The 20,278-nt window shown below is 48.6% G+C and overlaps 6 protein-coding genes across 9 annotated transcripts; 1 reads left to right on the top strand and 5 right to left on the bottom strand.

The window, feature by feature from the left end:
* Positions 1 to 155: 155 nt before the first annotated feature.
* On the bottom strand, positions 156 to 6,448 carry LOC1276799 (uncharacterized). The gene is made up of 5 exons (XM_316189.5): positions 6,273 to 6,448; positions 3,465 to 6,186; positions 3,192 to 3,388; positions 2,984 to 3,121; positions 156 to 2,668 (listed from the first exon to the last, which is right to left on the bottom strand). Exons 1-5 carry the CDS (start codon positions 6,273 to 6,275, stop codon positions 266 to 268), a joined length of 5,463 nt encoding a protein of 1,820 aa, XP_316189.5. The 5' UTR covers positions 6,276 to 6,448; the 3' UTR covers positions 156 to 265.
* A 581-nt stretch (positions 6,449 to 7,029) lies between these two features.
* LOC1276796 (opsin, ultraviolet-sensitive) lies at positions 7,030 to 12,550 on the bottom strand. 2 transcript variants are annotated; one of them, XM_556823.4, is made up of 6 exons: positions 12,313 to 12,550; positions 11,831 to 12,169; positions 11,580 to 11,746; positions 11,462 to 11,504; positions 11,249 to 11,385; positions 7,030 to 7,799 (listed from the first exon to the last, which is right to left on the bottom strand). In XM_556823.4, exons 2-6 carry the CDS (start codon positions 12,073 to 12,075, stop codon positions 7,252 to 7,254), a joined length of 1,140 nt encoding a protein of 379 aa, XP_556823.3. In that variant the 5' UTR covers positions 12,076 to 12,169; positions 12,313 to 12,550; the 3' UTR covers positions 7,030 to 7,251. The 2 variants fall into 2 exon arrangements, with proteins under 2 accessions (XP_556823.3, XP_061496888.1); XM_061640904.1 differs by having other exon boundaries at positions 11,831 to 12,208; positions 12,313 to 12,419.
* On the top strand, positions 7,939 to 11,187 carry LOC5667260 (E3 ubiquitin-protein ligase sina). The gene has a single exon (XM_061640910.1). It carries the CDS (start codon positions 8,308 to 8,310, stop codon positions 9,271 to 9,273), a length of 966 nt encoding a protein of 321 aa, XP_061496894.1. The 5' UTR covers positions 7,939 to 8,307; the 3' UTR covers positions 9,274 to 11,187.
* A 1,068-nt stretch (positions 12,551 to 13,618) lies between the features above and the next one.
* Positions 13,619 to 14,486, bottom strand: LOC1276795 (density-regulated protein homolog). Its single transcript, XM_061640911.1, has one exon. The coding sequence runs from the start codon at positions 14,484 to 14,486 to the stop codon at positions 13,872 to 13,874; it is 615 nt and encodes a 204-aa protein (XP_061496895.1). The 3' UTR covers positions 13,619 to 13,871.
* LOC1276794 (tRNA (guanine(37)-N1)-methyltransferase) lies at positions 13,619 to 16,818 on the bottom strand. 2 transcript variants are annotated; one of them, XM_061640902.1, is made up of 4 exons: positions 15,310 to 16,818; positions 15,040 to 15,199; positions 14,586 to 14,976; positions 13,619 to 14,518 (listed from the first exon to the last, which is right to left on the bottom strand). In XM_061640902.1, the coding sequence occupies exons 1-2, from the start codon at positions 16,685 to 16,687 to the stop codon at positions 15,189 to 15,191; spliced, it is 1,389 nt and encodes a 462-aa protein (XP_061496886.1). In that variant the 5' UTR covers positions 16,688 to 16,818; the 3' UTR covers positions 13,619 to 14,518; positions 14,586 to 14,976; positions 15,040 to 15,188. The 2 variants fall into 2 exon arrangements, with proteins under 2 accessions (XP_061496886.1, XP_061496885.1); XM_061640901.1 differs by lacking the exons at positions 13,619 to 14,518; positions 14,586 to 14,976 and having other exon boundaries at positions 15,068 to 15,199; positions 15,273 to 16,750.
* Positions 16,819 to 16,875: 57 nt separating this feature from the next.
* LOC1276793 (protocadherin-like wing polarity protein stan) lies at positions 16,876 to 19,836 on the bottom strand. Of its 2 annotated transcripts, none has more exons than XM_316183.5 (4): positions 19,679 to 19,836; positions 17,708 to 19,619; positions 17,316 to 17,626; positions 16,876 to 17,233 (listed from the first exon to the last, which is right to left on the bottom strand). In XM_316183.5, exons 1-4 carry the CDS (start codon positions 19,737 to 19,739, stop codon positions 17,058 to 17,060), a joined length of 2,460 nt encoding a protein of 819 aa, XP_316183.4. In that variant the 5' UTR covers positions 19,740 to 19,836; the 3' UTR covers positions 16,876 to 17,057. The 2 variants fall into 2 exon arrangements, with proteins under 2 accessions (XP_316183.4, XP_061496872.1); XM_061640888.1 differs by having other exon boundaries at positions 17,708 to 19,610; positions 19,679 to 19,832.
* Positions 19,837 to 20,278: the final 442 nt, after the last annotated feature.

Genomic DNA, 20,278 nt, shown 5'->3' with positions numbered 1-20,278 from the left:
AGTTTGTTTGCCCATAAACGAGGCGTTACGATGCGAAAAACATGCACAAGAGTGAAATCAACAACATGCTAAACCGTAATTCTTCCGACTAAATCGTGGGAACGCATCTTCAGCGGTGTCATCAGTTGCAATCGAAAAACAAAACAAAAAATCTGTTGCGTATTTATCGTACACTTTCATGAGCGCCTGTATTTCTGCTACCAACTCTCATGAACCGGTGTGTGGGGTTCTTTCGCGAAAGCACACCACACGCACACCACCTCTCTCATCGCCGCAACATGTTCTGCAGTCGTTCCAGCTGGCTCAACTCCTGCTCGCGCAGTGTGTTGTCCCATTCGGTCAGACGTGCTACACTAGCGGGAAAAGCACCCGACGGACCGCTAGGGCCCACGTCGTTCGACTGTCCGAACCATTGGAAACGATGTTCCGTCTGTGGTGGCGTGCTATCGAACACTGCCCACCGGTTTTGATCGCGATCATCGTACCACTCGTTGCCATGTTGCGGAAAGTCCTGCTGCTGCTGCTGCTGCTGTTGCTGGTAGTTGGACCCGTTTGCTCCAATCCAATCCGATTCCTGCACGTGGCGCGTTGAGCTGTCCAGCTGGTCGAGACGATCCGAATCAATCTGCTGATCGGCGTACGTGTTCATAATGAAATCATCGGCATACCTCCTATTGCCCTCACCATTATGATGCATCGTCGCATCGGTATCAATGTAATCGTCGGCTTGCTGTTCTTCTTGATTGAAACGTTGCTCCTCGTGCTGCTCCTGGTGGTGATTCCAGTCTAGTTGGGCCCGTTTCTCTGCTATACTGTTAGACCTGGTGCGAGGTTTTTTCGCGTCTTTTTTCACGATTGGCGACTTGTTTTGCTTTTTCTGTGGCTGTTTTTTCAGAGTTTCAATAAACTTTAGGTAATGGTAATCGGCTGCATGTTGCGTAGGGCGTTTACAGCAGGTTTTATTTTTATTTACGGCGTCAGCCTTTAGTGGTCGTTGTTGAACTTCCAAATCAAAGAATGTTATCCTTCTCAACTTGTTTGAATGCTTAAGTTCCTCAAACTCGTCGGCCAATGTTGCATAATCTTTATGATCGTATCCCGTAAATATGTACCGAATCGCTTCATTTACGGTGTCACGCTGAGCTTGCGGGACCTCACTGTCCCGTGGCTTCGTTTGCAAACATAATGCCAATTGGGTTCGCAGTACATTGAGGTACTTTCGTCCTTCCCGCATTCCATACACACCGAACAGCAGAATGTTCAATTTGCGGCGATGCCTCGCAATGTTTGCCTGGTTTGCATTGGACCAATTCTCCAGTAGTTTACTCATTGGCAAATGTTGTGAAGATACCAGCTGCTTTAAATGACCTCTGATGTATTTCGCCATTTTGTTTGAAAGCTTAGGACAGTTGCTAATTTCGATGTTGTTGTTGTCTGCAATTACTTTTTGCTGCGTACCGCCCGACAGGTAGCGCACCAACTCCTCATGAAACCGGTCCTGCGCCTCGGTTGTGCCGTGAATTTGCAACATATTGCCGACCGATTCGAACGTTATGCTTAACCGCACGTTGTGCCTTTGGCCGGCCTCGTTAAGAAACTCGCTACCCTTCAGCGACAGCAGCACCTTGGCATGGTCTTTGCTGAGCACCACTTTGGCATCCGTTTCGACCGGTTCGCCCGCCTTTGGCATTATTGAACGATCCGGTTCAGCAACTGTTACGATGGCATTTGCTGGCGGTTCCGACGTCTGTGGCGGCGAAGGTAGTGTAGCCTGTTCGGCAGTGGGTAGGATTGGCAGCGGCGGTCGCTGTGGTCGCGGCGGTCTGGGTGGCAGTGGTGGTAGTGTAAATAGATCCGGCACCTCAGCCTCAGTAGAAAGTGGAATAAAATCAAGAGAGAGCGCTGCTTGTTCACTTTGACTGCTGTTAATATTAGCCGACGTTCGATCCTCCGATGGGCGAGATGTGATGCCACCGCCGCTGGTTTCGCAAGCCACTTCGGGCTGCTTTTCTTCTTCGGTATGAAACTCTGAAAAACTGTAGTTGGAATTTTCTTCCACTATCGTTAGAGCAGCTCGTTGGCTGTCAGTTTGGTTGCATGGCGCTGGTGTGACCTGCGGGGAAATCTCTTCCTCCTTAGGTTCTATTTCGTCCTGTTCCTGCTGCGAAACAACCGGCTCCGCAGGCGGAGAAGATTCTATCAGTAGTACCTCATCCTTTTCCTGCTTCACTTCTGGTGGCGGTTCTTCCTGCTGCTGCTGCTGCTCGACAACTTCCACAACATCATCCACACTCGGCCGCTTTTCGTACTTTTCCAGCAGACCAGTAGTTCGCAGAAAGTTGTAGTAGAACCCGTTCTCGTTCTGCGTCATCTCGGACAAGTTTAGCTCGCACCCGTTGGCGTCGCTGCTGAGCAGATTGTACCGAGCGGTCGGATCGAGCGCCAGTCGCCGCTGCTGTTCCTCCGTCTGACGCTTACTGGAGCGATTGTACTCGCCACGGTAGGCTGGCAGGTAGGAGCTCACGCTTGTATTTGGTATCGGGTGGCCGAAGATCCGACGCGCATCGTTACACTTGTGGGCCTGGTGGCCGTGCCGGCAACAGACGCAGCACCAACGTGCTTTCGGGTTTTTCACGAAATCCTCTTTCAACGGTACATTATCCTCAATCTAGCATACATGAAATACATACACGCACACGCCATCCGGTGCAGAAAACAAATTTCTTAGTGAAACATTATCTTCAATTTCTCCCCCAGATTGTACCAGTGATCCCGGATTGCGTTCCGATCACACGTCGCTATTGTCAAGCAATAGAGGGTGAGTATTGGTGGAGCAACTCGTTTGGCATGCCAAACATGGTTTTGCTCTCTTTCCTCTCGATCTCTAACTGTTTGATCGATCTATCAGAGCTTCATATTGCCCACAACGACACCGTGTGTCATTTTGCAAAGCTCCTTATACCTAAAAAAAACAAATACTTACCGTACTGTGGTATCGCCGCCAGAGATCCGGACAGCTACGCTGAGTATGACCACGCACCCCACAGGAGAAACAGATAGTGTCAGCATCCCGTGCGCACGTTTTGCAACCACGGACAAAGTTGCGCGTCTTGGCGCCACACTAAGAGCAGAAGAAAATTATCGTGTAGGCACTAAATCAACCGTTTGATTGTTGAAACGTGGATGCTTACGTTCAGGCAGACCGTTTTCGGACAGCGTGGTTCCCTGTGTCCTTGCTCGCCGCACATGTAGCAGGTGACCAGTTTCGGCGCGTTTCGACACTTGAATCTCACGTGTCCCCGCTCACCGCAATTGCTGCAAATGATTTCCTTCCTGGGAGGGTCCGGGTAACGATCCTTGAGCAGTAAGTACCAATGCCTGCTATCACCTAAAAAAACATACAGAACAGTTAGCAAAAGAATTTTCTGCCCATAAATTTTCTCATACACAGCGTCGCTACTTACGGGGCATCTGTCTCAGAATTGATTTCAAATTGAGGTCCTCATCCGCCCACGATGTGTTGTAGAACTGCTTCATTTCGTCGTTCCACGCACAGTCGGGACCGACCGGTGGTGCTTTGCTGGAACACGAGCCGCCAGAAGCAACGGAAGATCGACCGTTGAAGCTATTGTCGATTATCCGTAGATCATCATCATCATCATCGTCTCCATCGACGTCGGAATCGGCAATGATTTGAATTTGGTCCGGCTCTGAAGTCGCGCTGTGCACAGCTCTCGAATCTTCTTCCATCAAATCCTTTGACCGTTGTGCGGGCGTGTTCGTGCTGCTCTGCTCCAAACAAACGGCCTGAACCTCGGGAGTGCTGCAACCACTGCCAGCGAGCCGCTTCTTAGCACTGGCTTTCGGTTCCTTCTGTTTCTTCTTCTTCTTAGCAACAACAACTTCTGGCTGTTCCTGATCGGCAGGAAGCTCCTCACTGGTAGCTGGCGTTGGTTGTTCATTAAGCTTTTTCTTTTTCTTCAGATTGCGAGCGGCTTTCGAGGGCGTTTGCTGTTCAGTGAGACTATTTTGTTTTCGTTTCTTGCTAGTAGCAACCGTATCTGCCGCTTTGGTGCCTGTTTTACCTTCATTCGCTAGCAAAGCGGCCACATCGCCATCAGCGTCAGCATCATCATCATCCTCGTCCTCCTCATCCTCGGTGTCGGAAACCGCCCGCACAATGTCGGTCAGCAGACAGGCAAAGTCTTCGTCGGAGTACGTTTCCGAGTTGTACTGCTTTCGCTTGCGGCCGAGCCGCTTCTTCGACTCCTTCGCCTGTTTGTGCTTCTCGTTGCCCTTCTCCTCCTGCAGGAAGCTCTCGTCGTAATCGCTTTCGGACGATACGTCGCCCATCTGTTCGAAGAAATTGGAGGCCGAGCGGCGCGATTTCTTCCCCGGTGGTCCCTTAGGGGTGCTGGCTTTGCTGGCCGGCCGAGCAATGTCGTAATCGCTTTCAGACGACACGACATCGTCGACGGGCGCGATGGTGGTGAGGTTCTTTTTCTTCTTCCCTTTCGGGCCGGCGGTGCTTTTGCTTGGTGCGGGTTCATTTGCAGCACATTCGCTTACTACCTTGTCTGTTAGGGTGCCCGGGGTTGCCGTAGGTTCCTTTTGCACTGAACTATCTTTTTTGGATTTCGTTTTCTTGGCCGAACCATCACGCGGCTGCTTCGGTTCCATTTCGAAATGTTTCCTAGCAGCCTCCAGCACTAATGTGAGGGGCGATTTGCTTCTCGCTTTGGTCTTTCCCTGAGGTTTAGCGTTGCTGGCAGTGTCGTTGGACCCAGCAGCCACTGCTTTGTTGCTGTTTGCATTGTTCTTAGCAACGCTTGGAGAAGCCGCTGCTGCTACGATGCTGGGAGATGCCGGAGCCGCTTTTGATGCTTTCACTTTCGATGGAGTCTTTTTAGTGTTTGTCGCGCTATCCTTTTTACCTTTCGTAGCGGATTCATTGCACTGTTGAGATTGTGATTTGGACGCACTTCCTTTATCCGTTTCTGGTGGCCGTTTTTCCTGGTCGGTCGTCTCGCTGCTCGTGCATACCGTGTCTTCCGATGAGATCGACGGGACTCTTTCCTGCCGCGCCTCGGGTGTGCTCTTCTTCCCCTTGCCGGAGGCACCGGGCCGGGGAGCACCTTCGACGGCACATTCCAGCTCATCGTCGTTCGGTATGCTTTCGGTGAAGCTGTCGTTCAAACGGGACCGATCGTGCTGGCCAATGAAATCGTCCGACATGATCGAGCTGTTCGAGGGGCTAAGGCAACGCGGCGAAACCGAGGTAGGCTTTTTCTTCTTCTTTTTCTGAGACTTGGGCAATGCAAACTGGACGCTGGGCGGGGGCTGTTCTTCCTCCTCGTCGCTGCAATCGATACAGATTTGCGGTGGCGGTGGTGTTGGTATGATTATGACCTCATCCGTCTCATCGTCGGACAATGGCACAGGAGCGGAGGTACGTTCCGGTCTCGCTGGCCAGGGCTTGGACACCTCGTCGTCGGATGAGTTCAGTATGATTTCAGCCACGATTTGCTGCTGCTGCTGCTTGCGGTGTCTCATTTTCTTTGCCTTTGCCTTCTTCACTTCCATCGTTTGTGCGGCATTCTGTTTCCTGTCTTTGTTGATGAGCTTCGTTAAGTTGGCCAGTTTCTTTTCTACCGCCAGCAGCGGCTGTTTGGTTTGCTTCTTCTTCTTCAGCTGCAGTCCTGGATCCTTCTGTGGGATGTGTTTAGCCGCGGGGGCTACTATGGAAGGTGTGCTTTGATGGGCAGATTCAACCGGCACTGATTGACTCTCCACGGGCGGTGGATCGCCCATATTGCCCAGCAACGACTGATACGGCGTGATGAACATCTTAGTAACCTCTGTGATTCCTCCTTCGCTGACGTTTCCTGGGGCAGTCGTTGCGGGCGAGGATGGTTTCGGGGCGACGCCCGTTTGCGGTTTGTTCCCGGGATACGGGGCGCCACGATCACCGTAACTGGGAACGGCAGAGCCGGCCCAATACCGCTTCATATTGGCGGGCAGCGTACCGGATCCATTGTTAATTACCGCGTTTCTCGAAACCACGCGTGCAGTAGTGGAAGGAGTGACCGGTGCTGGATCGAACACGCTTTGCGGATTCTCATAAGCATGATGGATGGAGGAATATAGCCGTTCTTCTAGCGCGGCCAGATCTCGCTCCTCCAAATCCTGTGTTGATGCAACAGTATGAAGTGGGTCATAAGGCGAAACATATATGATAGCGCTGCAGCGTGTTGGCCGGCGTGTTTACTTACCATTTTATAGCAGAACAGTGCGCACGATGATTTTAGTTGAAAGTGTAGAATAAATTGTGAAAGTAACAGCTAATATTAACCTAAACTGTCGTGAAACTTCGTGTTCACCACATTTTGTGTTTTCCTACTGCACGCGGAGAATGAAAGAACGAGGAATTGTCAGCATGACAGCGCCTATAAATACGACCAAGGTTCATATAGAGCAAGCTGCCCGTTAATTGTGAAGCTACACGTACACGGCAACAATGCTCGTGGCTCAAAATAGGGAAAGAAACGAAATTTTGTCCAGATTACATTTTATACTTAAATTTATTTTAAAGTGAAACGCCGTTCATCCGGGCTCATCGGGACTCGACCGCACCTGGATACTCGAATAATAACGATAATGGGTGCAAGTATATTTGTATCATTAATTCTTGAAGTGTTTTTTAATCTGTGTTAAGTTTTGGTAAAACCTGTAAGTTTTATGAATTTTAAATTGGTTCAAAAGAAATATTTGAAATTCGATATGGATTTCAGTGTTTTTGGTTATTAAAATGTGCTGTGAAAACGGCTTTTTTCTTCAAATATCATCCTGAGCACGCAATGTCACTTTTGTATTGAACTGTCATTTCTTAATAGCACGGATATACGGACAGCCGGATAAAAGTCATCTCACTGTATTTTATATTTTATAGAATATCTGAATCAATAGATAACGGTCAGGACGCTGAATTCAAACACCAAATATAGTATGCAAGAAAACAGAAAACCAAGATTGCAGTTAAGTTTCTTTATTGAATGTTTTTTTGGTATGATTTCGACAAATAATGATTTGAAAACAATTAGAAATTCACACTTCAAACAGAAGTTTCCGTGCTCGGGTCCATTAGACGTGGCTTATTGTTAGTATCGTATGTATCATTTGAAAGTGCCTGCTAGTGTATCTATCCCGAGCTATATGCGCGTATTGCCTGTCTGCCTGTCTGTAGCACCCGTCTTAAGATTGCGTAGTAGCGTTGCCGTCCTGCTGCTCCGTGCAGGTCGAGGCGTTCTCTGCCGGTAGCGTTTCCGTAATCGCCAGCCAGGGTAGACGCTTCTGCAGCTCGATACGGTATCTCGGGTGGCTGATGGCGTACACGTACGGGTCTAGGCAGGCGACAAACTTGCAGGCACAGGCGGGGAACATGGTGACGCCCGGCGTTAGCAGGCTCTTGTCACCGAACGCTCCGATCAGCGCCAGCACGGCGTACGGTGTCCACGAGGCAACGAACAGGAAGCAAACGGTGATGGCGGCCTTCGCAATTCGGATCTCGACCGAGGCGTCCTTCTGGTTTTGGTTCGACCGCAGCGACTCCACGTTCATCTTCTTGGCCTGTTCGCGGAGCGACTTCTCATGGTTGACGACATGGCTCACAATCTGGCTGTAGTAGTAAATGATCAGACTCATCGGTAGTACGTAGCTGAAGGTAAAGATCGAGGCCACGAACAGGCGGGTATCGAACGTGCCAGACAGATAGTCGAAGGTGCAGGAGGTAAGGAAGCCCTCTGAAATGAAAGCAAAAGAAGAGAACGATGATAAGCCGATACAAATGTATTGAAAAAATAGCAATGAGTGTCGTTTGTAGATAATTATTGTTGCCTTTCCCCTTCGACGTATTCATACGTTGGCTGTAGCAACCTTGTGCGGTGTCATACGTCGTGCGTGTAGAAACGCTGGGCAACAGCAAACGATAATCGATTGACAATTTGTGCACAAATCTTTGTGCCTCTGGAAGAGTGTTGTTTATAATTACGTGGTAGGTAAATAAGAGTGCCCACCGATCGCGAAGTGTTCCGCTTGGTTTCCGTGTGGCAAACGGTACGGAGAAAACGCATCCATCAAAAGCTCGACCAACCGACCAACCAGCCGCGTGGGGGGGCTGTGCGCAACGGGAAGCAGCATAGATTGTGCACCCAAATACACCACCACACCATCATCGCACTGCCCGTGACGGAGGGGGTGCTTTGCTCGGGTTCCGTAAGCAGTGGCAACACACACAGTGACCCGCAGTGCATGCTGACGGTGACGGCTGGTACGGCTACACATCCGTCCCACACGGAAACAGCGGAGCAAACGGCAGAGACCACCGCCGCCACCACCACCAGCACCACCACCACAACCACCATGTCGAACAAGCTGAACAACCCGAAGCGCCGCGAGGTGACGGGCTCGTCGTCATCGAACAGCTCCATCTCGTCGGTCGGTGCCGGGGACAGTGGCATCTCGGCCGACCTGGCCTCACTGTTCGAGTGTCCGGTGTGCTTTGACTATGTGCTGCCCCCGATACTGCAGTGCCAGAGCGGCCATCTCGTCTGCACCAGCTGCCGCTCGAAGCTGACCTGCTGCCCGACCTGTCGCGGCTCGCTCGGCAACATCCGCAACCTGGCGATGGAGAAGGTGGCCTCGAACGTGAAGTTCCCCTGCAAACACTCCAACCACGGCTGCACCGTGTCGCTCGTCTACACGGAAAAGGCGGAGCACGAGGAGGCGTGCGAGTTCCGGCCGTACCTGTGCCCGTGTCCGGGCGCGTCCTGCAAGTGGCAGGGTTCGCTCGACTACGTGATGCCCCACCTGATGATGTCGCACAAGAGCATCACCACGCTGCAGGGCGAGGATATCGTGTTTCTGGCCACCGACATCAACCTGCCCGGTGCGGTCGACTGGGTGATGATGCAGTCCTGCTTCGGGCACCACTTCATGCTGGTGCTGGAGAAGCAGGAAAAGTACGACGGACATCAGCAGTTTTACGCGATCGTGCAGCTGATCGGATCGCGGAAGGAGGCGGAAAACTTTGCCTACCGATTAGAGCTGAACGGCAACAGGCGTCGGCTTACGTGGGAAGCGATGCCGCGCTCGATCCACGAAGGCGTGGCGAGCGCGATCCTTAACTCCGACTGTTTGGTGTTCGACACGTCGATTGCGCAGCTCTTTGCCGACAATGGTAATCTCGGCATCAATGTTACTATTTCCGTCGTTTAAACGCACACAAACACACACACACACCCACACTCACGCGTACTCATTTAGCCGAATCGACTGAGGGAAGGGGACCACCACCAGACTTCGATAGACAGCCCCCAAGTCTAGACAATTCTTACCTAAGGTTACGTTAACATGTATATTTTTCTTTGTAACTTCTACTTTTCAATTCCTCTTTCTCTCTGTGCGGGTGCAATTTGCTGCCGTTTGCATTGAGGTGTGTAAGTTTATAAATGAGTTTATAAATGTCATTTAATAGAGCAGGGAGCGTTTGCTTTGCTAATGTGATGCGGGAGGCAACATTGTTTGATCCCGTGCCAGCAAAGAAAGAGAAAGAGTAAGAGAGCGCGTTTTAAAACCACACAAACTGCAAACTGCAAAAAGGATTCTTTTACCTCCAGTTCAGTACACACTAAACGAGGAGGGCACGAGTGGGGAATAAAGCCTTGTAGCTTGTATTGCTGCTTTTAACATGAATGCAACCTCCTGTAGCTATATAATTTAAGCGCAGAGCGGTCGAAAGCCGAGAGCGCAGCCGTACATGCTAGTGTAGCGCAGTGCGCATCAAAACGATCGATTCGTGCGATACTCCGCGATATTATGGCGATAAACGTAATACGTATGTATGTTAGTAAGGTGATAGATAAGAGCAAAAACAAACACTGTGTGTGTGTATGTGTGTGTAAGGGAAGGATGAGCGAACGAGCAAAGTAATGATTTGTATGGTGTAATCAATGTTACGCCGCTTGCATCATGACCAAAGGAGCGTTTGGTGAACCCGTGTGCAAGCGTTTCGTGAACGCGTGATAGAGTTAGTGGTGTGGTTGCGTGCGTGATTGCGTGATTGCGTGAGTGAGTCGTTAAGGGAATTAGGAAGAATATTAGTGTGGCGAGAAATCGATCGAGACACAATTCTGTAAATTAAACATTTAATCGTAGTAACACATATAACACACCATAAGAGAGAATGCCGTGGAAGAAGGGCGGGCCATCCTTTTTCAGAGGTGGGATCGCATCATCGCTACTACTTCACACTCCTTTACCATTTAAAGTATGTTAAACACGTTTCTACACCTAATGAATTAATAGCGAAATAGCGAGAGAGAGAGAGAAAGAAGAACTTGTTGTGCGGAACTGATACAGCGCACCCAACCATTAAGGTCCTTTAAGGTGGGTTTAAAGATAGATGGTACGAAAACAAACAAAGAACAAGAAGACATAACGAGTGGGTAAAGATCAGGTCACCGGAAATGCAAATCGCTTTCGTACAACTCCCGGAACTTCAAACCACGCGTTCGCACGCGCGCGCGCTGGTTCAAATTCCGTTCCGTATATCAATTTGCTGTAGCACGTTTGCTGTACATTTAACAAAAAACCGCCCCTCTGTAACTCTAACCCTAACCGGTCACAGCGAAGACGAGAAAACGAGATACATTTTAAAGCAAGACAAAAGCGCGATTGCTCAGGGCCGAGCCGAAAGAATGAAATGAAACTACAAACTGCCAGAACAGCAACCACGTGGTGTGCGCAAAACCACCTCGTTCGATCATCGAATATTATGATCGCGTAGCACGTGCGCGCGCGCGCGCGTGTGTGTGAAGTAAGTTTGAGGGAACTTGTATAGGCGAGCAGATCATTTTCAACTGAAATATTGAGTGTTTGTGTGGCACCCATTAGTAGTGTGATTGAGGGGTTTTTTTTTTGGTTGAATTTTTCGAGTGGTGAGGAACTAATTCGTGTTAATATTATTATTACGCCCGTTTGTTTCATAGGAAGAAGGGGGAGGAATACTATGTCGAAGTGTCCGAAGATGGGAAGATGGATATAATTATACTCAAAACTCTAAAAACCAGTTCGACATGAAACACACGTGTGCTGCAAATAAAATATACTTTGATTTCTAATTAATCAAAACAGGGTGTCGGCGGGAAGCAGTTCGAAAGAATCTGACCAAGGATGGCAGCGTAGCACTTACCGGGTACGTAGCGTCCCCAGATTTCCAGCAGCGGCAGGACTCCCCACGGAATGGTGTATGCCCAGATGAGGCAGATGAAGATGATGGCCTTCGTCTGCGTAAGCCTTCCCTCGAATGGGCGGGTGATGGTGTTGTAACTGTAAAAGAGCGTTTAGAATATTGCTTGCTTGCATATTAGATAATCTCAAACAGAAACCCCCTGTTAAGACATACCGATCGTAAGCGATGAGCGCGTTAGTGGCACCTGCTCCAATTCCTGGAAAAGAGATCGAAAAGCACGTTGCATTCAAAATGTCCCGTAAAGCCGAGAACCGGCCACCGTTGGGCTTACCGGTAAGAGATCCGACGAAGCCAAAAATCTGGCAACCCAGGTTCCCTAGCGTGAAGCCTTTCGTGAACGAGTTGTAGATGAAGATCGGCGTCTTGGCCATCATGAAGAAATCACAGATGGCAAGATTAATCACAAACACGTTCGAGGGTGTCCGTAAGGATTTCGCACTACAAACAATCCAAGAAAGAGAGAGAGAGAGAGAGAGTACATTAAGGACATTGGTCTATTGGGTAGACAGAAGAAACGCTTACGCGATGAAAATCCAAATGACAAGTCCATTGCCGACGAGTGAGAAGATGGTGAAGGCGATGTACAGCAGCCCGAGCAGGTAGTGCAGGGAAGCTTCCGGCTCGGGAAACTGCAGCCAGTGCTCGGGGATGTGCACCAGCTCTTCCGGCGGCACGTTCCAGCCGAGATAGCGCAGGCCCGATTGGTCCGCGCCAATCAGTGCTTCCGGTCGGTAGGCGGTCTGGTTGTCAAGCTGGACAAGACCCATGACGGTGGTGGTGGTGGTGGTGGAATTGCTTGGCGATGGTGGTACCGGTGTGCTTGGGTGTAGATTTTCAAATTCACCGGTACTGGTTATTCACCTTTGGTGGACCAAGGAAGGGCACTTGAGATTAGTCTGTCTGTTGGACGATCGGGTTCACAATCACTGTGGTCACTATTTAAATTAAAACCAAACACATGCACACACACACACACAAACCAATCCACTGTAATCGTACGTTACCTTTCTGTTTTTTCGCAATCGGTGGAACCGTATTGACCGATTTTCGGAACCCAAAATCTGGCACACCGCCCTAGACACGCTCGCTGTGCCTACTGACGAGGTGGACGATCGTGGTCAAAGATTTTATAGCCCATCAAGCGGTGGACCAGGCCCAAGCACGAATCTGGTGGTATATTTGTGAATTGTGACCTGCCTGCAACTGTCCTACCCTTTCCTCCCCACGGAGCACGGTGCTGGCAAATCCTGTCCCGGGGAAAAAGGTAGCAAATAATTTAATCAACGATGGATCAAACCCTGCCCTGCATAACCGACCAGTTCTCGGGCGGGGTTCCCGGTGCCGGCTGGCAGTTAGGGCTTCGAACATACACACACACACACACACACACACACACACACACACACACACACACACACACACACACACACACACACACATGCTCTGTTTGTCCCCCCCGGGAGGATTACCGGCCGGATTCTAGGGGGCCAATAGACCGATTGGGGGCCGATTAAATCGAAGGGAAGTAAGTATTTGATTAAGTGGCGTACAGGTTGCCAAAGAATCACATGCGTTCGCGTGTTGGTTTAATTTAATTACCGGGCCCCCAAAAAATAAGAACGTCCTACTTTTGTGGGTGCAAGGGGTGGGGGGATTGGTCCTCTTTTTTTGATAACACTTTGCTTCTAGCATTCGATACGGTCAATGCAGTCTGCGTTGGGTGGCTTATTTTTAAACGCGCTCTATACAGACCGGGACGGGAGGGATTGCCAGTTCCGTTACAACCTAGTTACAAGGTGTTGCAGTTAAATGGGCGGCGGGACAAATGGGGATTGGTTTTGGCTCTCTTTTAGTTCTCAATTTGTTCGCAAAGCCGAAGCACACCGTTGCCGCAGCCATAGAAGTGAAATTTGCGTGATTTTATATCCGATAGTGTTGCAATTGTAGTCCCAATTAAATGGCAAGTATCGGATTTCGGATCCAACGATAGTCGGCGGGCTAACGGTGGGGAGATGGTATGGTTGTAAGGGATTACTACTAAAATAGTACCCGTGGTGTTTTGAAGCCGTGTCGGCCACTTCTATTTAACTGCTATTGAGAAGAGCACGTGGCACGTGGTCGTTACTATTCGAAAGCCTTCATGAACTCTGTACCTGGAAAACCGATAAGAAGGGCAGTTCTTTTCTTCCAAACCTTAGACAATTTGTCGCGCCTAGGGCACGTAACGGATTTCAATTCCCTTCGGAGTGTCGCTCGTTTTCCATCGGTCCCTCGCCATTTCGGAAATGTGTTTGCTAATTTAAAAATCTATTTCCATTGTAAAAGCACATGGCTCTGTGTTTATTTTACATTTAAATGACTTTACGCGCCGTTCCGTTCCTTTCCGTTGCTACGCAGCGAATTACAGCAGCAATTTGCCCTCAGTACAGTAAGCTTCCTGCGCGAAAGACTCGAACCACAGTATCACCATCTGCAACAGCCAAGTAGTGTTTGTTGTTGTTGTTTGTTGCGGCGAGTTGTTCCCTAAAAGCCTTGCCGCTCTCCCCGCGCGCACACCACCACCCTAACGCTTCTGATCGCCCAGATCGTCGATGAAATCCTCATCAATTTCGGGCCACTTTTCCGGGATGATGTCAAACAGCTCGTCCTTAACGTCGCCCTGAATCACGATCTCGTCGTCCCCGGTGACGGACGAGCCGCACGCAAACTTGGTGCCGAAAAACTTGGCCGCCAGCTTGAGATCGATATCGAACGTCGCCAGACCGGTCACCACCGTGACGGACTTCCGCTTGCCCCGTGCCGACCGGGACAGCGTTATCTTCTTCGGCACGTCGTCCTTCGCCTTTTTCGTTTTCATCATGCCCTTGCCGCCGCGCTTCTGGGGTTTCTTCGCGTCGTCCGCGCCATCCCCGGCCGGTTCACCGGCAGCGTTCGAGGTGGCACCTGCGCCGGTGCCACCCTTATCGCCACCGCCGCCGCCGCCCGTCGCACCCATCTTCATGCGCTCGAACTCATCCGGCAGATGCTTTTCCAGCCACTGTTTGCATTTTTCGTAGTCCGGGTAGTACTCGCAGTACTCGAGCGGCATGGAGCAGTTGCCACAGTACGCTACCGTTAGCGGATAGGTTACACCTTCCTTCGGTCCGATGATTAGCCGTTCGGGAATTTCGGACGCCATGGCTGTGCTAGAGTTGCGCGTGTGAAAGGAACCTGAAAGCGATGGTCCGGGGGACAATTTTCGTAAGAAACGAACGGGAAATTGGGCTGCATGTCTTACCTTTTGCTTTGCTGCAAGCGCGTACTCGCCGAACGAGGTGGAATATATTTATTGTTTACGTTGAACTGTCACCGCTCTGTCAAGCTGTCGTTTCAATTACAGTAGAGTCTCCGCTGCCTAATACGAATCGAAACTTTCAAATTAATTCCAATAAGATTTTTCTTTCGGATGCATTACCACATGGCAATTAGGTGATTCGCTTTCTATAACGGATTTATTTCTACATCTGCATTTCGTTCAGATCGGCTTCGATCTTTTTTGTGTCCGGTTTGCTTTTGTTTTTTACCGGAAGAGGTTTCGGTGCTGGTTTGGCAGCCTTTTTCGACACGATTTGAGCGTGCAGATCCTCAAATTTTTTATCCACCTTTTCGCGCTTGTCGTTGACCTGGATCTGAAAGTTAAACGAAGCCATGATAAGTTTTCCATCTATTCACGTCCAGGACGCCTACATTACCTTTTTAAGGTTGCTCGAAACTTCCTTCGTTTTTTTAAGGTTGCCCTTTTTGGCCTGTGATACCGAGAACACAGTTTTCGCTTTCTTCGCCAACTGCTTTCGCTGGTCCTTCATCTTGTTCGCTTTCTTGGCCATACTGTTGATTTGTTCTAGCGGTTGCCTTCGGATGTGGGTGATATGAAACGAAAAAAGATAAAAAAATAAATAAGATTCAAACGTTCTAAAGAACTTACATTCACTCGGTCGGTTTATTATTGTCATTCGAATTACATGGTCGCTTAGCCTCTTCCGATTGCGGCGAGTCCTCCTCTTCATGCTGTCGTTTTTTAACCGCAATGCGACCCAACAGTAAATCTTCCGTAAGGTAGAAACTAACTCGCATCATGTCCTTGTTAGGGGCCACATTGCGCACGAAGGCTATTTCTTTTAGCTTATCCGTCACATCCGTCCCAATCCAATGTTCTACGAGCTCGCGCGCGATCTGCTTCTTATCTTCGACCCCTTTCGCAAAGCAGTACACATGCACGAGCGGTTGTTTGCGCAGGACAACATCCTCGCCTTTAAGCAACCCTGGAAAGTGTACCAAATGCTCCACCGCCATCGCCGGTAGGTTCATGGTAATGTGAATGTCTCCTTCCATACTCTCATCTGTACACTTTTCCAGCAAAGCTTGTTTGACCTCGTGCTTAATAAAATCGACCGCATCTTTGTTGTGGCATGTCACGTGTTTGGACACTTTGTTCAATGCACAATTGTTCACCAACGCTTCGTACGAGTCGGGGTTGAGATCGTTTGCCAGCACCTTGCATCCGCGACGTGCTGAAGGCACGGTGAACGGGCCAACGCCGGCGTAAAGATCGAACAGAGTGTCGGTTTTGGCGAGCATTTTCACTATCTTCTCGTGCTCGGTAGAAAGACGAGGGTTCCAGTACACTTTGGAAAAGTCAAACTCAAACAGACATCCATTCTCCTTCACCGACACACGATAGTCGGGCTCTCCGCAGAGCAGTTCCATCTGGAAGTTCCGGTAGGTGTTATCGATCGAGAGCGATTTGTTCACCACCGTCCGACAGTCCGCTATTTTGTCACAAATCACCTGCCCAATCAACTCCTTGTACGGCAGCAGGTGATCCTTCAGGTTCAGATGAATAATATGGCCAATTTTGCTGAACGATGAAAGTGCTTCCTTGTCGGCCGGCAGAACGGCTTTGAAAATTTCATCATACTTCCAATTCTCATACTTCAGTTGAATTTCCTCCCAAACCAGCGCCTCACTACCGATGTCTAACTTTTCCAGGTTCAGCTCAGCTAAATCTTCCCACTTCTGTACGGCCAGCGGGTGGAGGGTTATTTTGTACTGTTCCGTTATTACCGGTTTGTAGCGTTCCATTTTCAGCAGGTACTTCTTGCTAGCCCGACAGATATCGTTCAGATTTTTGTCCTTAGGCACAAGCAGATGAGGCACTTTGATGGTTTTGGAGAAAGCCGAACGGTCCAGTTGCTTCATTCCCCGCACAGTTGCCGGAGGATGCAGATCCGGACAGAGCATGTTCTTGAAGTAATGCCTGAGACGTGCAAGCAAAGAGCGATGCGTCGTTTGGAGCCCGGAATGCGGTAATACAGCGAGCGCCTTCGTTGTAATAATCATTCGCACTCAACAGCACGGAGTTCAAATCACTTTTAACTAATTTAATTGCAACAAGCGCGAAATAGTTACCTTTTTTTGGGTTCGATTGGAGCGGAAAACAAACCACGCTGTCTGTTGTTTACCTTTTCGACTGTTTGACGTTTGACGTTGGACGTGCCTCTTAGGTAGTTAGGTAACCCACCGCTAGATGGCGCTGCCAGCATTAACTATTTTTATTTGAAACTACCGTTTTTCGTCTGGTGGCGCATGAGAGCGGCAAATCAAAGATGTTTTACATTTAAATGTACATGGTAATACCAATGTTTTGTACTAAACAAGCTTATCTGATAACAGTGAAATAGTTCAGGATCTACCAAATCAAGATTAATACCTAGCTTGTGGGGTATTTGTCGAACACTTCAATTCGTTCCACATGATCGCTAAACTTGATACTCTTCTTACGATCCTGCTGGGTGGGTGGCTTAGGTTCCGTCTTTTCATTCTCCTGCTCGGTATCTTCCACAATAGCCAACAGATCACTGAGTGAGCGTGCATTGGTTATAGGGTCTGCGAAAGAAAGGTTAAAGCAAACACAAGCAAACAATGTAAATACCAAACTAAACTAAAGGATCATTCCATCTGCACTTACGTGTACTGCCATTTTCCACCGGTGGTGTGCTTGACGGAGCCTTATGATCATGCTGCACTATTATTGAATCGGAAATGTTCGACGATCGTGAAAGTGAGGAAGTGGAAGAATTGTTCGCTCGTCGTATTTTGTTTCGATAGTAGAGTGCAGCCGCTCCCATGGCAACCACAAGTGTGCCAAAAAAGGCAGCAACTATAATGTAGGGATAGATCGCGGTTGTATCGGATTCGACGATCTTCGGTTGTACAGCGTACAAGTCATTTAACTTTGTGAAAATCATGGTAAAATTGGCGTCCATCGACTTGAAAGCTCTGTGAAATAGGAGTGAAATATATAAAAATCATTTAAGTACACTTTGAATTCTTTGCTCATAATTGGCCCGCATTTCGTACCCTATAAGATCATCACGGGGCAGCAGTCGATCCTTTTTGAAAGCATACACGATCGCTGTTGTGCTGTATTGTTCGTTTGTCGAGCGTCGTTTTACTTTCAACTCCTCTCCATCAACCGAGAACACATTTCGAACCGTTTCCATCTGAATGCCCTCCTTAAGGCTGATCTCATTCAACAAGCTTTCAAATGTGTTTGGATCAATATTTTTCACTGTCAGCACCACCAATTGTTCATCGGTAGCTTTAAAAACGCGAATCTTCACTTTGGATACATTTCCATCCTGAGCTCCGTCACGATCAGTCGCGATTATTTCCAGCGAGACACTTTCTTCGCTGTCAAGCGCTGATTTGAGTGGGAAAATCACACCAGTTCGTGGATCGATATCGAAGTGATCGTTTGCTGCCAGCGAGTATCGAATAACAGCGTTGAGTCCTTCGTCCAGATCACTCGCTTCGACTTGAAGCAATCGGTCGGGAAGCATTTTCCGTGCAAGGTAAGCTGTTGGAAAAGCGAACTGTGCATCGTTGGGTGGAAAGCTGAACACAGGGCTGTTGTCATTTACATCATCCACGATGATGTTGAGGTGCGTTAGATCGGTTGAAAACTCAATATCTCTCATCGGTCCTGAACGATTCCAGTTGGTATGCGATTCCAGTTCCGTTTTAGTCGTCGATGGGACTGGACAAGCTAGCTTAAGCACAATCCAAAATTGAGGAAAATCCAAACCACTAAACAGATCCTTATCTTCTCGATCGAATGCTTTCGAGGATAGCGAAGGTATTGTTGCATCTTCTATGAAGAAATAATCACCAGGCGTTTGAGATTGTATGCTGTAGGTGCAACTCTCTATCGCGAGAGGAAATATGTCCTGATGTTCGGACATCTCGTTCAAATGCAACACACTCAACACTTTGTCTACCGTTGTGGCGGGAACTTCCGGATCGCTATCCGGTGGAATATGGACCAATACCACACAGGATGTCGCTTGTAACTGACTACGTTTAGCAACGGCGACAACATTGAGTATTGGTTTCGCTTTTGGGATGTCCCCTAGATCGATCATTTTCAAATCCATCCCAGTATTATTCTCCCACACCGTTTGTGTGAAGTATTGAGCATCCGTACCTTGCAAGCTGTACTGTACATCGTACGTTTCGGTACCGGGAATTAACTCCACCCGAAGAAGTAGATCCTTTTCGATGGTAGTGTTAATGAACGTTTCCTTAAACACGGGAGGATCATCGTACACGATGGAAAGATCCGGATCGATAACAACACTAACTTGGGTGGATTTTTGAGGCACACCAGCATCAGTGGCCGTGACGGTAAGTTCCAGCTTGTTGGGCATCTTTAACACCTGCTCCTTGAGCCGCAGGATTGCTTTAAACTGCTTCGGATCATTCAGCACGGTGTGGCTCTCTATAAGCATGTAATCGTTCTCAGTCACACTGAACGTAACAGCATTGTTTATCAAATCAATGTCCCGCGCCATTATTCCTGCTCCGTTCGTAATGAACGGCGTAACGTCAAAGTGTTTTGGTAGTGGTAGCGGAACTACGGCTTCGTAAGCATCCTGCAGAAAGCTCGGCGCATGATTGTTGGCCAGCTTTAGATTGTGTCGATAGAGTCCATTTTTTGTGGAGGTGGTGCACTGATAGGAAACTTGAAGTATTATCACTGTTTGTATCTCGCGCTCTTCGTACTGCGCGAAGGCCGCCGTAGTGAGAAATTGCAGATCCGTTCCGACGATGCGTGCTTCGAGGTAGCTGGGCTGTTGCACTACGGTGGCCGATCGTACGTTCTCTACGGGGAAGCTTGCAATCACGCTACCCGGTGGAGTTGTGAGATCTAACAGCTCGGGATGGGTGTAACTCGCAAAGTTGAACGATGGGGAGTAGCATTCTGCCGACACTGGGACAGAAGATATTGGTATTATTGGTCATGATTTTTCCTCCTGCACCTGTTGTTACCTTGCGTTGCGTAGAGATGCAAACAAACGGTTATCACAGACAAGAAGAGTAGCATCTTCATCTCGTGTGCTCTTTGCGTAATATGTATTAAAAACCAAACCAATACCTTCCTACATTGACATCAAACTGGGCCGGAAATCTCCTGGTGCTGAACTAAACAACCCGTCAGCTCTGAATGCTGTGATCGAAGAACAAAAGCATCCTCTATTCGTAGGGCGTTCGAGTGGCACTATCTTATCGTGATTTATCAAGTGGTTGAGGTGGTTGATGTTTTTTTCTAATAAGGTGAAAGTATTACTCCTCCTAGAAGACTCATCATTTGCTTGACCGGGGCTATAAACCTGGTGTCGCTTTGTGCTATTTGCTAATTGAGTTATCTTGTCGAAGGCATGTTTTGATAAAAGAATGCCTAATACTCGGGGAAGTTTGCGCTTTGAAATCTTTGATTACAACTGCAATAAAGCTGGAAATGACGCGATCCTTTCTTAACTATACATTGTAGTTGTGCAAAAATAAAACGATTCATGAAGAGTACCACATATCATTCGTAAGAAAAAATCTATTAGATTTGTATTAGGAAGTGGCAAGAATTGTTTAAAA

This window comes from Anopheles gambiae, chromosome 2 (assembly GCF_943734735.2).
Source record: "Anopheles gambiae chromosome 2, idAnoGambNW_F1_1, whole genome shotgun sequence".
NCBI classification, from domain to species: domain Eukaryota; kingdom Metazoa; phylum Arthropoda; class Insecta; order Diptera; family Culicidae; genus Anopheles; species Anopheles gambiae.
The sequence above is the reverse complement of the archived record's forward strand: the minus strand, read 5'-3'. Positions and strand labels throughout refer to the sequence as shown.

What these genes read in the sequence shown, in the direction of transcription:
- LOC1276799 (XM_316189.5), bottom strand. An exon ending in AATTCTGAGACAGATGCCCC is followed by an intron (nt 3,389 to 3,464) that starts GTAAGTAGCGAC and finishes ATGTTTTTTTAG; the next exon opens with GTGATAGCAGGCATTGGTAC. An exon ending in CGAAAACGGTCTGCCTGAAC is followed by an intron (nt 3,122 to 3,191) that starts GTAAGCATCCAC and finishes TTCTGCTCTTAG; the next exon opens with TGTGGCGCCAAGACGCGCAA.
- LOC5667260 (XM_061640910.1), top strand. Translation starts at nt 8,308, where the DNA reads ATGCTGACGGTGACGGCTGGTACGGCTACACATCCGTCCCACACGGAA.
- LOC1276796 (XM_556823.4), bottom strand. Translation starts at nt 12,075, where the DNA reads ATGGGTCTTGTCCAGCTTGACAACCAGACCGCCTACCGACCGGAAGCA. An exon ending in CTTCGTCGGATCTCTTACCG is followed by an intron (nt 11,505 to 11,579) that starts GTAAGCCCAACG and finishes TCTCTTTTCCAG; the next exon opens with GAATTGGAGCAGGTGCCACT. An exon ending in CTGGGGACGCTACGTACCCG is followed by an intron (nt 7,800 to 11,248) that starts GTAAGTGCTACG and finishes CTTTCATTTCAG; the next exon opens with AGGGCTTCCTTACCTCCTGC.
- LOC1276795 (XM_061640911.1), bottom strand. Translation starts at nt 14,486, where the DNA reads ATGGCGTCCGAAATTCCCGAACGGCTAATCATCGGACCGAAGGAAGGT.
- LOC1276794 (XM_061640901.1), bottom strand. Translation starts at nt 16,687, where the DNA reads ATGATTATTACAACGAAGGCGCTCGCTGTATTACCGCATTCCGGGCTC.
- LOC1276793 (XM_316183.5), bottom strand. Translation starts at nt 19,739, where the DNA reads ATGAAGATGCTACTCTTCTTGTCTGTGATAACCGTTTGTTTGCATCTC. An exon ending in CCCCGTGATGATCTTATAGG is followed by an intron (nt 17,627 to 17,707) that starts GTACGAAATGCG and finishes CCTATTTCACAG; the next exon opens with AGCTTTCAAGTCGATGGACG. An exon ending in GGTGGAAAATGGCAGTACAC is followed by an intron (nt 17,234 to 17,315) that starts GTAAGTGCAGAT and finishes TTTCTTTCGCAG; the next exon opens with ACCCTATAACCAATGCACGC.